Here is a 15,648-nt window from a genome sequence, read left to right as displayed (position 1 = left end):
CCCTTCCCTCTGGTTGACTTCCTGGTAAGAGATAGACCCAGTAAGGAGCTGGCAGCCACGGGGATGAACCTCTCCCAGGGTGTGCAGACGTGCACCCACCACTCCAGAGCACGCTCTTTTCTGCCCTGGTGCCCCCACAGTGCAGCCCCAGCTCCCAGAGCTCCCTTGGGATGCTCTGAAGAGGGAGTGGAGGGAAGGAAAAGGGAGGGGCTTTGCTTTTTCATCTGGAAAACATCATCTCAGGCTGTCCCCTGGCTATGGTCCAGCAGAGACTCACTGGCCCAGCCAACCCCCCAAACCCCCTCACCTCTTCTGTGGCCAGCACAGCCTCCACCTGCCCTGCACGGGGGCCATCATTCCTGGGGACATTTCATTTGTCACCAGGGCCTGACCTCCTGATACTGAGCACAGCAAAAAGTTAACCCAGAGTGAGTAAATACAGAAATACACAGTGCAGTGGGAAAGACATGGAATTGAGGCATTTTCCCAACAGGAGTAACTCCGCACGCCTGTGAATGCGTAAAGCACCCAGGTACAGGAGGGAGCTAAAAGCATCTCAGAGCTTATTAAAAAATTATGCAGAGCCAAGCCTGGTACCAAGAGGGTCCCACCTCGAGGGTGAGGGCATGGCCTCACTCCAGGCACTTCTAATTCAGCTGGAGCTGGACACAGGAAACCTGCTCATAGTGTCGGTTCCTGCTGAAATGGAGCATTGGGGTTTGCTTTCCAGCAACTGCATTTTCCCATGGAGGAACCATCCAAGTAGGTGATATCTGAAAAATTTTCCTTGTCTGCTTTCATAATAAGAGGCAGTAGGAAACAGCAAAAAATAATCACAGAATCACAGAATAATCTGTGTTGAAAGGGACCTTAAAGCTCTCGTTCCAACCCACTGCCATGGGCAGGGACACCTGAAGGAAATGGAAGGAAAATGACAAATAAAAGTCTCCAAGTGCTGAACTCTACAAGATCTATGTCCCTTTACTTGTCTCTGCTTATCAGGAAACAGAAATATTTTTATTTCTGCATTGCTAATTGCCAGCTTCTGGAAATACCATCTCTTAACATTCAATATATATGAAATAAATACAGAAATATGCTCCTAGAATCCTACTGCAAGAACAAATGGAACACTGTCAGGGATTTTCAGGGTGTTCACCACTTCACACATGTGAGACCAAATCCACAGGGACCACGTTGGGAGGGGGGGGGTGTCACTTCTTCCAGCCACCTTCTCCCATCCCCTCTCCCCCTGCGTCACCAGCCAGTGCTGGGCACGAACAGAAGGTTCATTCTGCCACCAATAGGCAGCACAGCAATGCTGAGCTCCACCAATGCCAATTAATGGGTTTTTAAAAAAAAAACCAATGAATGCTCTGATTTAACAGGGATAACAAACACAGGTTACCTTCCAAAGTCCCCCCAAAATGAAAGGTTTAGGGCTGCAAAGCCCTGCAGAATCCCCATATCACCCTCTCTCAAAGCACCTACAGCAGCTCACGTGCCATCAGCAAATATTGAGAATTATGTTTGACATTTTTAACTGAATCCCCATTTTCATGACTTTGTTACCAGCCCCTGGAATTCTCATTAAACATCCAACAGCCTCAAACATCTCCACATACCCCCAAGCGTCAAATCAGCCTCTCATCAAATTTATTCCTCCTTTTACTTTCCAAAAATTCTACTGCTCAGAGCACAAAACACTGAGAAGCTGCACAGAGAATAAACCATTTCAACATTCTCCACAGTCTTACAGAAACTGCAGAAACCCAGAGGGGATTGGAAACCTTTCCAGTCTTTCCCCCTCCAAAATCAGCAGCCACTCAAACACGTCACTGCTTCAGCCCCTGTCACAGGGAACTAAGCTGTGCTTTCAACATTTGCAGGGATTTCCTTCTATTGCCACAAAATTTTTTTTTTGGTCAAATTAAAATGTATTTCTTTTCAAACACACATATATTTTCTAATATATCAAGTGATTTTACTTACTGCTTCTATAATAACAAGAACTCTCCTGTTCTGTGGGGAGAAAAGTAGAATTATTCCATGAACTTTAATGTTGTTTGTAATAGTTCTAGACCAGAAGAGCCCCTTTTTTTCCCATAATTTCCCCCCAGTCTTCCCTTTGCCAGCTGCCACAGATCCCCAGCACTCACATCCCTTCTTCTCCAGCAGGGAGGCTGGGATGCAACACTGGGATCACAGAATCCTAGGATAGTTTGGGTTGGAAGGGACCTTAAAGCTCATCCCATTCCATGCCCTGCCATGTGCAGGGACACCTTCCACTGAACCAGATTGCTCCAAATCCCATCCAACCTGGCCTTGAACACTTCCAGGGATGGGGTAGCCACAGTTCCTCTGGGATGCAGAGCCCAGAGGGAGCACAGCTGTCCATGCACAGGGGTTCAGCCTGGCAGGAGCTGCCTCATCCTTCCACTCACCAGAAGCTGCCCCAGTTCTTCCTTCAGCTCCTAAAAGTCCAAATTTTCCTAACCATGTCCCAAACATCCCTTCTTGGCAGGGGGCTGTGGGCTGTGCTTGCAGAGCAGACACTCTGACAGACAACAGCAGCCTGAGAGCACAGAAATGAGTTCAGGAAACTTCAGCCTGGTTCCTAAACTCCCATTAATGGTTCTAGAACAGTGCCCAGGCTGTGAAGAGTAACATCACTGTTCCAGCAGCCCCTTGTGTACCAGGTACACCACCAACCACACCCTGGATCCAGGTAAAGCCATGTGCCTCTGCATCCAGCCTCACCTGCCTCTGGAATAACACGTTACAGAGTGACTGAGAATCCACTGAGTGGATCAGGATTTGATGGCACACAGACTAAAATCTCACCTTGCTCTGAACCCAGTCAGTGTTGGCACTGGGGCTGCGCTCAGTGTGTCCAAGCCCAAGTGTTCTATTCCCAAAAGACAGCATCCAGGGAACACTGAGTACTTGTTGTGCATTGTAAGAGAGGATCTGGGAAGGATCTGACAGATCAACCTCATCATTGGTTTGGATTCCTCTGGCAGAGCACAGAGGTTGTTACCCAAGCTTGGGCAGTCTTGGGGAAGCCTCAGTTTTCCAGTCATTCAGCCCCCAAAGCTGGGCTATTGGAGGCTTCAGCAGCCCCCAAATCCATCATTTTGTCTCAGCTAAGAGCCAGGAAAGTGTCCTGGCAGTTACAACTGATCCTATACAGCAGGCTCACTATGGCTTTACCAGCCATTACTAACGAGCTCTTCCTCTGGCTCCAGTAGAAGTTGAAGGGATTGATGACAACCCAAATTGTTTTTTCAGGATGACACAGATCAATAGACCACAGAAAATCCTGAAGCTGAGGCCTGACCCTGAGGACATCCCCAAGAACACTTTGGAGGTATAAAGGTGCCCCAGAACAACCACCCAGAAAATCTTTATTGACAATTATCCCAAGAGTTCAGTTCCTTCACATCTACATCTACATCTACATCTTGGGGGTGGAAACTTGGAAGAACCACCTCCAGGAGCCAGTCTCTAATTTGACTCTAAGCCTTGTAACCATGCTGCCAGTTTGCTGCAGGGGTTGGGTGGGACTAGATGACCTTTGAAAGGTCCCCTTCAACCCAATCCATTCTGTGACTCTTCTATGATTATAATGAGCTGTTTGTTTTTTCCCTTCAGCATTTGTTTTACATTCCAAGTAATTTCAGAATAACCAACCAACACCAAGGAGTCCCATTCCATGCCCACAGGCATGCTTGTTGCCAAACCAAATACACTGAAATTTGTAGCAGCCAGCACCCAAACTGCAACATTTTGGGTCTTTTTGAAGAGTTCTATCTTTTCATGAGGTGGCACAGGCAGGTGTGGACCCCAACAATCATGTCCAGCCTCTGGGGAGAGAACTTTGATGGGAGCAGGGACCAAGCATCGCATTTCGGAGCACGGTTAGAGCTCAGCTCTTCACACTCCTCCTTTTCACTCCTCAGTGCTGTGTTAAACCTTGTCACGGCCACAATCTCCTGCTCAGGTTTCTGATTAAACCCAAGCATGGCACCAGGCTGAGAAGAGAATATTCGTTACAACACTGCAAGGAAGAGAGGAACTTGGGACAGCAGGGAGCAGGGAAAAGCCCCAAAGCTTGGCTCTTCCTCTGCAGAGAATCCTCAAAGACTCAAATGGTTTGGGTTGGAAGGAACCTCAAAGCTCATCTTGTTCCCATCCTGCCATGGGCAGGGACACCTTCCACTAGCCCAGGTTGCTCCAAGTCCTGTCCAACCTGGCCTTGGACACTTCCAGGGCTGGGGCAGCCACAGCTTCTCTGGGCAACCTGTGCCAGGGCCTCCCCACCCTCACAGGAAAGGATTTCTTCCTCATAACCAATCTAAATCTAGTTTAAAACCATTCCCCCTCACAGAACCACAGGATGAATTAGAGGATCCCATTCAGTGGTTCATCCCAGAGGAGCTCAGGGACCCTTGGCAGCTCCAAACTGTTGAGCAAGCAGCAAACACATGTGTAGCCCCCAAGACAGAGTAGGTCTTCACAGGAGAAATTATCCAAAACCAGGTGGGGAGTGGCCCCAGCTTCCACTCCTGAGATTTAATCCTGATACTAAATCTTATGTTTAACCTGAATATTAATAGAATATTTATAAAATGCTTATCTGGAGCCAGAGGCCCCTTGGCTCCCTGCAGCTGTGGGGGACCCCGAGGATCTGCAGGAGCAGCAAAGAGGGTTGGAACAACTGATGAAGGAGGCCCACCTAGACCTCAGGAGACCCTGCAAGGGATTTCCCTGGAGAAAAACCATCTTTTGAACTTGGGAATAAAAGTCTCAGGTGAGGGGAAAGTGCTTTGTTTCCGTGATCACTGGAATAGTGGCTCATCCCCAGAGAAGTGACAACCCTGTCCCTGTACCCAGCATGTTGGATGTGGGACCGGATGGCAAGGAGGTGTGTAAGAGGAAAACAACCAAAAAACCAAAAAGAAAGGTACAGCACTTGGCTGGACTTCCCTTTGAGCAGAGAAGCCCAAGGCCTGTAACAATTTAGCCTTTACCACTTACCCAGTCCCTGCTCCTGTGCAGGTGATCCATTCCATTTCCTCAGACAAGGACAGGGCAGGAGGTATTCCAGAGAAGCAAAAAATTAACATAAATACATATATTTTGGCCCTGGGGCTTCAAAGCTCTGAATTAACCAAGTGTTTGAATGATCCTGGAGCTTCAGCAATACACGCACCTCCACCTGTGCTCTCCTCCCTCCCACTGGCGGGCAGAAGGGGCCGAGGTGGAAAGGAAATAGGGAACAACGGCATCAAAATAAGATTTATTACTTAGAACCAAGATTTGGAAGAGACAGACATGGCAGATAACAACAAAACAGAACACCAGGCTCCAGCTGTGAGGAAGGGGGGTACCGAGGGGCTGATGGGCAGGTGGAAGTTCCTATGGCTCTGGGATCAAAACCAAGAGTGAGAGGGTGAGAACAGCCTGGGCTGGGGCTGCCGAGGCAGCAAGGGAGACCTGTGGGTGCACAGAGTTTGGGGCCCAGATGTGACCGCAGGAGCAGCACTTTCCCACTCCTTAGGACCGTGCTAACCCAGCTTTCTTAAAAAGAGGTGAGTAGTCCTTTGATAAATGATCACCTGTGAGATTATTGCTTCAAACTACTCTGTCCATCCCCTTGACCCAAAGCCAGTGAAACCCACCACCAGTGAACCCAGAGAAAGAAGCCCCTACTGCTCATTTTAGCTCATTGAAGGCACTTTAGAGTCTTAAAAATGGCTCCAATTACCCACTGATCTGTGGTCTTACAGTTAAAATCAGCAGTGACTCGAAACTGTATTTAAGTCCAACAAGAAAAAGTGGCTGGTCTATGAGAAAAGAAAGAGGTAAAAAGGGAAGTGACAAGCACAGACTGACTCTCCTGTGCAGGATCCAGAGGGCTTTTTACTTGATTTAAGTGGATTTAAAATAGAGTCTCATCTCTACAAAAGAATGGTGAGACATTTAAATGGAACTGGAATTGTCTTCCTTGTATGTGTGCCTGGCTTATTGCTTGGAAAATTGCTTAAATGACAATTAGTTGTGTGAAACAAAAAGCATTTGAAGGAGTGCCTCCTCCTCTTCCTCCTCCTCCCTCTTCTCCATCTGCTGCTCATGGAAACCTGGCTCACAACAGAAGGGAACAATTTGGAACAAAATCCTTTTCCCCCAAAATAATTCTCCTTTATTTTTTTTTTTTTTTTTGCATAACATTTTTTGTATTTCCAACTATAAATAAAAAAATGATTAGAAAGAAGTTACAAAATTGTGTCGAATGGACCAGAACAGCACAGAATTCCTCACACATGATAAATCACTTCCCATCTTCCTCTTCCTCCTCCTTAGCCGCGGCGGGGCCTCGCGCTTGGCACTGTAGCTGCGGGGGCCACGTGTCAGTCGCCGACGGTCTCATTTTCAGAATCTAAAAGAAAAAAATCCATATATGGATTTCACATCTAGGAAAACCCAAACCAAACCCAAAAAGGGCCACGCAAGCTCATGGGCCCCAAGTGTGTGGAGCTGCTGCTGCCAGAGCACGCTACAGGTACCGCAAGGAAACAGAGACCAAGATCTGTCATGCTGAGAGCTCAGATGTGTAAACACATTTATTTTGGTGGTAGAACCTCAGCACCTCACAGGGTCCCTCAGACCAGAGCTCTGATTCCTGTGGGAATCAGGAAAAAAAAATTAAGTATCTCCAGGTAACCAGGAAAAAACACATGGCAGCAGCAGGTCAGCCACAACACCCTGAGCAGAGCCAGGCTCCCAGGAGGTAGAGATGGAAAGAGCCAGCAGAGACGCCCAGCACTGGGCTCAGTTTGTGGGACCCTGTCGCTGAGGGAAGAGGGGAGAGGGATGTGATGCTGTGTGGAGGTGCCAAAGGGATGGTGGGATTGCCAGGGTACGCCGTGGCACCAGCTCCCCACATCCGCAGGCTTGGTTCCCTTGTCCAATGGAAACGGAGCCAAGCCTCGGATCACAGATCATAGAATGGCTTGGGTTGGAAGAGACCTTCTTCCACCTGGGCTGCAGGGATGCCATGTCCCACCCAGGCAGGGATGGGATCCATCAGCCTTCCACAGGAGGCAGACCACAGGGCAAGATGGTGGGACAGACGTGGAAGGGCACAGCAATGCCAAGGACTTGCAAGGACAGGACTGGGATAAAAGGCAGCGAGGGCGCCGAGGGCACAACATGTGGCTAAAGAAGCAGCAGCACGAGGTGCCACCACGTGTCCCACACCCTGCAGCACATGCCCACCACCACGCTGTGCTGGGGACATGCTCCCAGGGACATGCACCCCAGCCCCTTGCTCCACAGACACACATGCACACTGTGGGATCACAGCCACGGACAGGCCTGACGGAGCAGATGGCTTTGGGATGCCCTCAGAACACATGCAGGGTGTCCTTGGAGCAGCAGGGAGTCCTTGGAGCAGCAGGGAAGGCGGGAGATGGGTGGGGACAGCACGTGGTGCAGATGCCATCTGGGTCTGGCACAGCTCCTGCTGGGTCTCTGTGGTTTGGGCTCCGCTTTTGTTAAACGCAGCCCCAACTTTCCCGTATTCCTTGCTCCGCCTGTTCATTGGAAGAATGGCTTTTAAGGGAAGGAAAATCATGTCTTGATCGTAATTCCTTCCTGAGCTTCTGACCAGTGCTGGTTCTGAAGATCCACCTGGACCCACCCCAACACCTGCTTGCTATGGATAACCAACATCTGGCAGAGAGTTTCATCCAGGAAAACAGAGTAAGATGAACTATCTCCAGGTAACTAGGAAAAAAGGTATGGTAGCCATGGGTCAGCCACAACACCCTGAGCAGAGCCAGGTCCCCAGTCACCTGGCTCCTCAAACAAACCCTCATGGGTGCTCAGCCCACAGACAAACTCCTCACTTCTTACTACAAAGTCAACTGTGAGCTTTCACAGGCTGAGGAGGCAACAGCGCCGGAGAGACCGGGGAATGTGATTGTACCCCACGTTTGCTCGGTGGTGGGAAAAAGGCAGTGATGGCACATCCTGTAGCTGCTGCCTAATGTGGTGACGAAGACCCTAGATGCAGTCTGTCTAGCCTGATAAACAAACCCTGAGTGCTGAGGAAGTTTTTACTCTACTTGCAAAGTAATTGAAAAAAACAACAGAAGACTAAATACTTTTGGGGGCAATTTTACGTCAGACCTGAAGAAGCCCCATTTGAGAATGATTGGCAGCTGGTTATTTCTTCTTAAATCTAATTGTTTACAAGGTGTCAGAGTCCTGAATACCCCACAAAAACTGCAACAGGTACAAAGAAGACCCCGGAAGAGTGGCTGGAGAGGCTCTCACCATGCTCGTCCTGTCACCCGAAGTTCCTCGAGAGCCACACTGCCATAGCTAGCACTCAGTGACACCTCAATAATGAAAGACAAAGTGTGGGGGATCTGCTCCTTTCTGAGAAGAAAAAATAATTCCAACTTTTCCTTCTGCCTCACAACTACAACAACATGACCAGTATTCACCGTGCATCCATTCCGTTGCACTACATCCAAAGAAATTCATCCAAGCGCCCCTTACTCAACCAGACTTGGAAAAACCAAGACCTTGTCACAAGAATTTCACTGTTGTAACAGATACTTTATCGAATAGTAGGTTGTTGTGTATGAACAGCTCCTCCACAGTGACCAAGTGAGCCCTAAAGCTTCTCGAGGCTTTGCAGGTCAGACTGAAGGCTCAAACCATGCAGCCCCTAAACTCTTCATGAGAAACTTATTTCAAGGGAGACGCTCTATAAGCAGATATAGATCCAAGAGCATGCAGCACCAGCCTTGACAGCACACCACAACTATCCCTGGGAAGGGAGCAAAGAGCACCACATCACTCACAACAGCAGCCACCTCCTGCTCCAAGCCTGACTTCCAAATGAATCAAGTGTAAGTGATCTCTGTGCTGACACAGTCAACGTCAGCACTGCAGCACATCCAAACCCCTCTGAGCAACAAATTCCTTCATAAAGCAGAATTTGTAATCTGACAGCTCCTAAAATCCATCTCGTTATGCTGCCCTTCTGGAGCTTGGCTGCATTAATAAAAGCAGCAGCACGGTCAGGGCTGGAGCCTCCCTGTCCTGCTGCCTCTGCAGGGGCGGCTCCACAGCCAGACACTGCCCCTGCCAAGGGCACCAACTGCACGTGTGAGTCACCACACAGCTCCCATCTGATCAACGGCTCCTTTCTGGGTACACAGACAGGAAAATGATTGTCAGGGGTAAAATAATAACAGGGATCAGCACATCAGACTCACTCCACTCAATCTGCACAAGCGCCGACTAGGACAGCCCGACCCTACAGATCCCTGAGATGGACTCAATCCATAATAAATAACTGTAGCCAGAAATAACACAAGATTATGGTTTTGCTGTGTTATATATTCAATCCTGTATCAGACACTCATCTATCCACGACAAGAACGTATGAGTTTCCTGCCTGTACACTCTGCAGAGACCGTGCCCACACTTCCCCACAGACATCACCAGAAATCAGGGACAGAGGAGGGCACACAAGGAGCAGGAGAAGGCAAGGAAACCTTACTGGGACACTAGACACAGTCAGGAACTATTTCATGTGTAACTTCTGCCTCTGATACAACCCCTTCAATAGCATCCATGGAAAACCTGGGGGGAACTTGCTGGCAGCAAGGCAGAAAACAAGGCAGGTTTTTGCATTAATAGCCAATACCTGATGAGTAACATCAATCTCACCCAAAAAGTCTTGAACTCTTTGCTTCATTGTGGGGGTGGGGATGACAGGGAAAGCAATGCTGAGGTCACACAATTTCAGAAGGGAGACTTCTGGTTACAACCCTCCAAAGCCAACTTCCAAGGAATGTTTGAGGACAGATGTTTTTCCTGCCCAAACATGTGCAAACTGAACAAATCCAACACGGACCTATGAAGTGTCCACGAGGCTTGTCTGGAAATATTCTGAATGTTCCCAGACCTGACAGCAATGCACTGGGATCATGAAAAATGCTTGAAGACATACCATTGGCAAAGCCAAGTTAAACTAATGATTCAAAGTATTAGTGATTTCCTTCCACAAACACCAAACAGCAAAACCTGCCACTGGATGAAGAAGCTGATTTCAGGAATTACTGCCCCTGAGCACCAAGGCCCTGTTCCCCAACACGAGTATCTCTGTCTGAGCACAGTAATGGCCACTTCTCACCCTTGTCTTGCCTTTGATCTCAGCCAATGTCAAGTATTTCAGAGAAAAGTAAAGAAGTTACACAGCAGAGAGCAAGAATGGAGTACTTTGGAGACAGGTGTGAAGTGATGGTTAAGTAATCACAGAGTCACAGAATGGTTTAGGTTGGAAGGGACCTTAAAGACCATCTTGTTCCAATTCCCTGTCATGGGCAGGAACACCTCCCACTAGCCCAGGTTGCTCCAAGCCCCATCCAACCTGGCCTTGGACACTTCCAGGAATGGGGCAGCCACAGCTTCTCTGGGCAACATTTCCTCCTTAAAGCAGCTTTTTAAAGGATTTTTTTCTTTTCTAAAGGAATTAAAAAAATATTTCCTCTTTAAAGTTGTGAAATGGAGACCAGAGTTAAATACACGAACAAACTGTGAGGGCCAACGTTACATCATTCTTTCGGGTGAAAGCTGTGCCAGGGAGGTTGAATCTGGATTTGCAAAAGAGCCTTAAAGCCCTCCAGTGTTTCTCCCTGCCATCTCTAATGCCCAGCTTTGCATCCCTGTGGCAGATGAGCAGCTCCTTCTCAGGATACCCAGTCCCACTCCAAGTAAGCCAAGGATGGGGTGGGAAAGCAGAATGTGATTATGCATTGAGATACTCCGTCATGACACGATGCAATCAGAAAGCTAAATGAATGGCACACAGGAAAACTTCAACTACTTTCCCAACTTCCCAAATTGTGAAAACTTTGAAACTTTCCTACCAAAGTTTCAAAAACTTTGCTCCACTACTGGGTGCGTGACTCAGGGGGGTTAAAACACTCCTTCGAGATTTGTATTAAGTTTCTGTAACTGAAAGATTGAAAATTGGGGAATCTGTGAGCTCCCTCATCGAAACTTGGTATTAAAAGCCTCTGTGCTGACTTCCCATGTGTCAGCACAGGGCTGGGAATGTTGGGTGATGGCACAGCTACAGGATATGGCAGCAGGTCAGGAACTAGGAAGGCCAGGAATTCTACCAGCAGGTTTGACCCATTTGCTGCCTATTGAAGCAATATTCAGAGTCAGGAATAAAATGAGTTCAGCTCTGCGATCTGCAAGGGATCTTTTGTGGGTACAAATCCCTCTCTGATGGTACAGCACAGATCCCTCAGGTCCCTCTTGCTCCTTGGCTCACCTTTTGCTCAAGGAGTCGCCCCATTTATTTAATCTCATGTCATTTGTTTAATTGCTGCTGAGGGTCAAAGCACCCCATGACACAGTTGTCACAACTGAGGACGAAAGAACCACGGCCTGAAGCAACAGCCAGAAGAGCTGCAGCCAAGAGGGCCCTCAGGAAATTAAACACAAGTACCACAATTCCATCACCTTCTGAGCTGCTGCTTAGCCCCAGTGCTGGATAAAGGTGCAACAGGCAGGAGCTGCTCCCCCGGGGATGTGGAAGCTGCATCCCTGCCCTGCTGCCCCGGCCGCCCCTCAGGAGTGCAGCGCATGCAATGCAGCCACGGCGGGGACGGGCACCAGCGCGGGGCACGGAGCCCCCAACACACAGAGCACACACAGCAAAGCCACGTGGGATGGGTGCACAGAGAGACAGAAGCAGGGGTGTCACCTGCACACCCTTCCCTCATTCCTCCTGCAGCCTAACCCAATGACGGTGGCTGCCAAGAGGGTGCTGGCAACGGGGCCAAGCTTCCTCACACTTAAACGATGCCAGGATCCTTTAGAGGGGCTTCCCTAGTGCTTTGCAGCACAGGGGGGACACAGTCCATGGGCTTCTTTCCCATCTACCAAACTCAGCACCCTCACGTGCACCACCAGCAGCGCTGAGGGCACCATCTGCTCATAGGAACTGAGCCCGCTCTGCTCTGCAGCAGCCCCAACACCAGGAACACCTCCACAGGCAAGGACTCGGGGCACTGTGCCCTGTGAGGTGGCCCCACGCACCTCCTGGGGCACCGCTTCCTTTCTACAGCTGCTGCAGGTGTTGGCTATGGGGAGAACCCAAGAACCGGCAGAGGCATCACATCTGCTCCTGCTACACAACCAAGGGACAAGAATGAGTCTGGAAAACAAACGCAGTGTTACCCGGAATAGCTGGGAATCAACACAGTTCTACAGTTTAGAAAAACATCGGGTTTTTCACACCATTTTCAAGCACAAAATGTTTATTTTTCTTTTTAATCTATACAATTTCTTGGGGCTTTTAGTGCCACTGACTTTGTCAGTATACAAGGGATGGACTATACAGGCAATAGCGACATAATCTGTAGGATTCAGTGCGAGCCGAAGGGAACCCGGTGTGAGAACATATTTTCCATGTTTGCTCATGAAGCATACATACATGAATCTAAAAAACTCAAACAAATTAAAGATACATGGTACAGAGAACAGAAATCTCTTACTACAGTAAGTATTTTGCCCAGGCAGAAGACTCTGCATAATTGTCTATAAAATTCAATTCTAACTGAATTGATGGAATAATATATTCAAAGGGTACAAACAAAATAATTTAGACAGGTATAATAATGCTCGAAGTACAATAGAACTATACAATTCACAGCTTGGCAGCACAGGACATCTCTGCCCTTCAGCAGACGGTACAAAGTGTCATCACCAGGGAGTGACGGCGCCTTTGGGCACGGCCACTGCTCCGGGTCCTGTGCCTGTAACGCGCCCGCAGCGCTTTCAGAGGGAAGGAGACTTACCATCGGCAAACCAGGTCTAGTGGTTACCTTGTGCCTTTAGACTGAGGTGCAGGTGGAGACTCTACGCACAGTAAAACGGGCAAAAAGCAACTTTCAAACAGGAGAGAGGTGTCCGTGCCACCTGGAGCGCAAACTTTGGTAAAAATAAAAGTAAGTAAATAAATTAAAAAAAAAAAAAAAAAAATTCCATATGAAAGGTGGTGAGACTCCAAACCTGAAGTGTCAGATATGAGAAAGAACAGCTTCATATTCTGTTCTGTTTCAGCACGAACGCTGTCAGTGGCCAGACACCACCTTGAGCCTTGGTGGCCGAACCGGAGCCAGAGCACGTGCGAGTGCTGTACTTACACGGGTCTGACAGTCCCCTGGAGATACGCTCTCCTACGATCAAGAGTTCCACTAGTTTTCTTCACTTATGGAACATGCATGAACTTGTAATTTAACTGAATTATAAAAGCCCAGATAGGGAAAGGAAATTAAATCCAATGTGCTGCTGATCCAGAGGAAAGCAGCATTTTTGCTGCCTGTTACTGCAGTTAAGCCGCCGTCTACAACGACTTTACCACAGGCTGGGGAGGAGAACGGATTGCACTGCCTGAAGCTATTCCCTGTCCTTGTATGCACTTTCCTTGGATCACTCTGTAAATACTCCTACATTACAATGTGCACTTCACTACTCCTTGTACAAACACAAACAGTTTTATGATCAGTGCGTCAAACAAACGTGTCAAACAAACCTCACCTCACAATTCTTTTTTTTTTTTTAAAAGTTTCAGAAACGAAATTCAACCCGTGAATAAAAACGAAAGCATTTACAGCAAAATTAAGCTGATGAGGAATGTCAACTGTAAACCTGCAATATCTTTGCAAATAAAAAGAACTCCAACTGGCAAGCAGTAAATAAAATACACCTTTCAAATAATTGTACATCTCTTTCCAGTTGGGACTGGAAAGCTGAGATTCAAGGCACTGAAGTCCTGCAGGGTTAGTACAATTTGCAAGTCATCAATTCAAGTACATCAACATTAAGGATCGCAAGTGTGAAACAGAACACAAGGAATAAAGTGTCTTCAGCAATGGAACAGAAGCAGATATTGCCATAAGCACAAACGATCTGTTGTGACGCCGCCTCACAGTGATTGCTGACGCGGGGTATGGCTGTGCGCTCGCGGGCCCCGCCCCGGCCCACACGGATCATCCACAGAGCAAACACTCCACGTGACGGCGTCACAATCACCAGGACCCATGGCAGGACCACTCGTGGCAAGGTCACCCACTGACAGGGTCACCCATGGCAGGGTCACCCATGTCAAGGTCACCCATGGCAAGGTCAGCCCCCCGACAGGGTTACCCATGACAGGGTCCCCATGGCGAGGTCACTCATTGCAGGGTTACCTGTGGCAGGGTCCCCACAGCCAGATCACCCCTGGCAGGATGCCCGTGGCAGGGTCCCCACGGCCAGGCCCCCCGCTAGGTCATGCGCAGCCGCGGGCCGGGCGCGCGGGCGGGCGGGCGCTGCAGCGGCACCGGGTACATCCGCAGGCAGCTCCTGCTGAGGGGCGAGAACCGCACGATGCCGGGACCCCCGACCAGCCCGGGCTGCGCCATCGGCCCCGGCCACGGCACCCCGTACACGGGGCTGGGGAAAACTCCTCCGTACTGACAGAGAGGCATCACATACGGTGTCACCGCGCCAGCAAGGGCGGGCCCTGGCACAGGCACTGGCAGGGATGGTGGAGCTCCAGGAGCTAATCCTGTGGGCATGGGGCAAGCCACCGGAACAGGGCACTTGCTCCCCAGTCCTGTCCTTACCGAATTTACCTACAAAAAGAGAAATACAAGAAGCGTCGCTACAGAGCTCCTCTTCCCCCCTGCCACGGGCAGTGACACCGAGCCCAGACACACATGTCCATGGTGGTACTGCTCCCCCACGGCATGGCAGGGGCTGCCAGCTGGGGGCACAGGCACAAGGGTGTCACAGTGTCCTTGGGCCTTTATTTTGGGTTCATTTATTATTTTCCTTTTATATTTTTGGTGGGGATTAGGTTGGGTTTGTTTTTTGGTTTTTCTTTTTTTCTTTTTAAAGACATAAAATTTGGAAATTAATAGGAACGATTGATATGGGGCAGAGGGGAAAGTTATCTGATTATAACCTCGCTCTTCAAGAAGGAAGGAAGCATCACTAAACAAGTGAGGATGAACACCATAAAAAGTCACAAACAACCTCGCACGTCCAGAGGAACTCAAGTATCTTTTATCTTGTGCATAGAAGTAAATGAACTGCACTAAGTGCAGAATTAACCCAAATCTCACGCCCTTACGTGAGATCAGCCTCAGAAGAGGCTTAAAAATTCTAGCCCATATTTCTGTACAAAATTGTTTCATCTGGCCCCAGAGAACTGAGGAAAGGAAGGAGACCTGCCAGGGTGGCAAAACCAGTGAGGGCACAGCGGGGTTGCTCTGCCTCAGGCGCTGCCACAACCAATTCCAGCCGGTTTTCTGGAATTCTATTAACACCCACTACAATTATTCAGCTTTTGCATGCAAGGGGCAGAGAAAGAGCTCTCCCTCAACATGGGATGGCAGAGCTTTCCAGATGACACACTCCATCCTGCACAATACCATGGGAACTGCCGTTATCCCAAACATTCACATTTCATTATGTTTTTAATGTCACAGAATTTACAACTCCCTGTGGGGTTCCCAGCATGCCAGCACCTATTTGTGGCATAGGAAAAAGGGGTGTTAT

At 48.8% G+C, this 15,648-nt stretch overlaps 1 protein-coding gene across 8 annotated transcripts in view; it reads right to left on the bottom strand.

Annotated features, from left to right (window-relative positions):
• Positions 1–5,290: 5,290 nt before the first annotated feature.
• The window catches only part of WNK2 (WNK lysine deficient protein kinase 2), a 120,432-nt gene continuing 110,074 nt past the window's right edge, over positions 5,291–15,648 (bottom strand). For 6 of the 8 annotated variants that reach the window (XM_027664935.1, XM_027664940.1, XM_027664941.1 and 3 more), the window contains one exon: positions 12,342–14,720. In XM_027664935.1, coding sequence (XP_027520736.1) covers positions 14,370–14,720 — 351 coding nt within the window. In that variant the 3' untranslated portion in view covers positions 12,342–14,369. Of the gene's footprint in view, positions 6,443–12,341; positions 14,721–15,648 lie in introns of those variants that run through there. The other 2 variants (XM_027664942.1, XM_027664943.1) reach the window with 1 other exon arrangement.

The sequence above is a fragment of the Corapipo altera genome, unplaced genomic scaffold, assembly GCF_003945725.1.
Source record: "Corapipo altera isolate COAL_440 unplaced genomic scaffold, ASM394572v1 124, whole genome shotgun sequence".
Classification (NCBI taxonomy): Eukaryota; Metazoa; Chordata; class Aves; order Passeriformes; family Pipridae; genus Corapipo; species Corapipo altera.
This window is presented reverse-complemented; position numbering and strand designations above follow the sequence as displayed.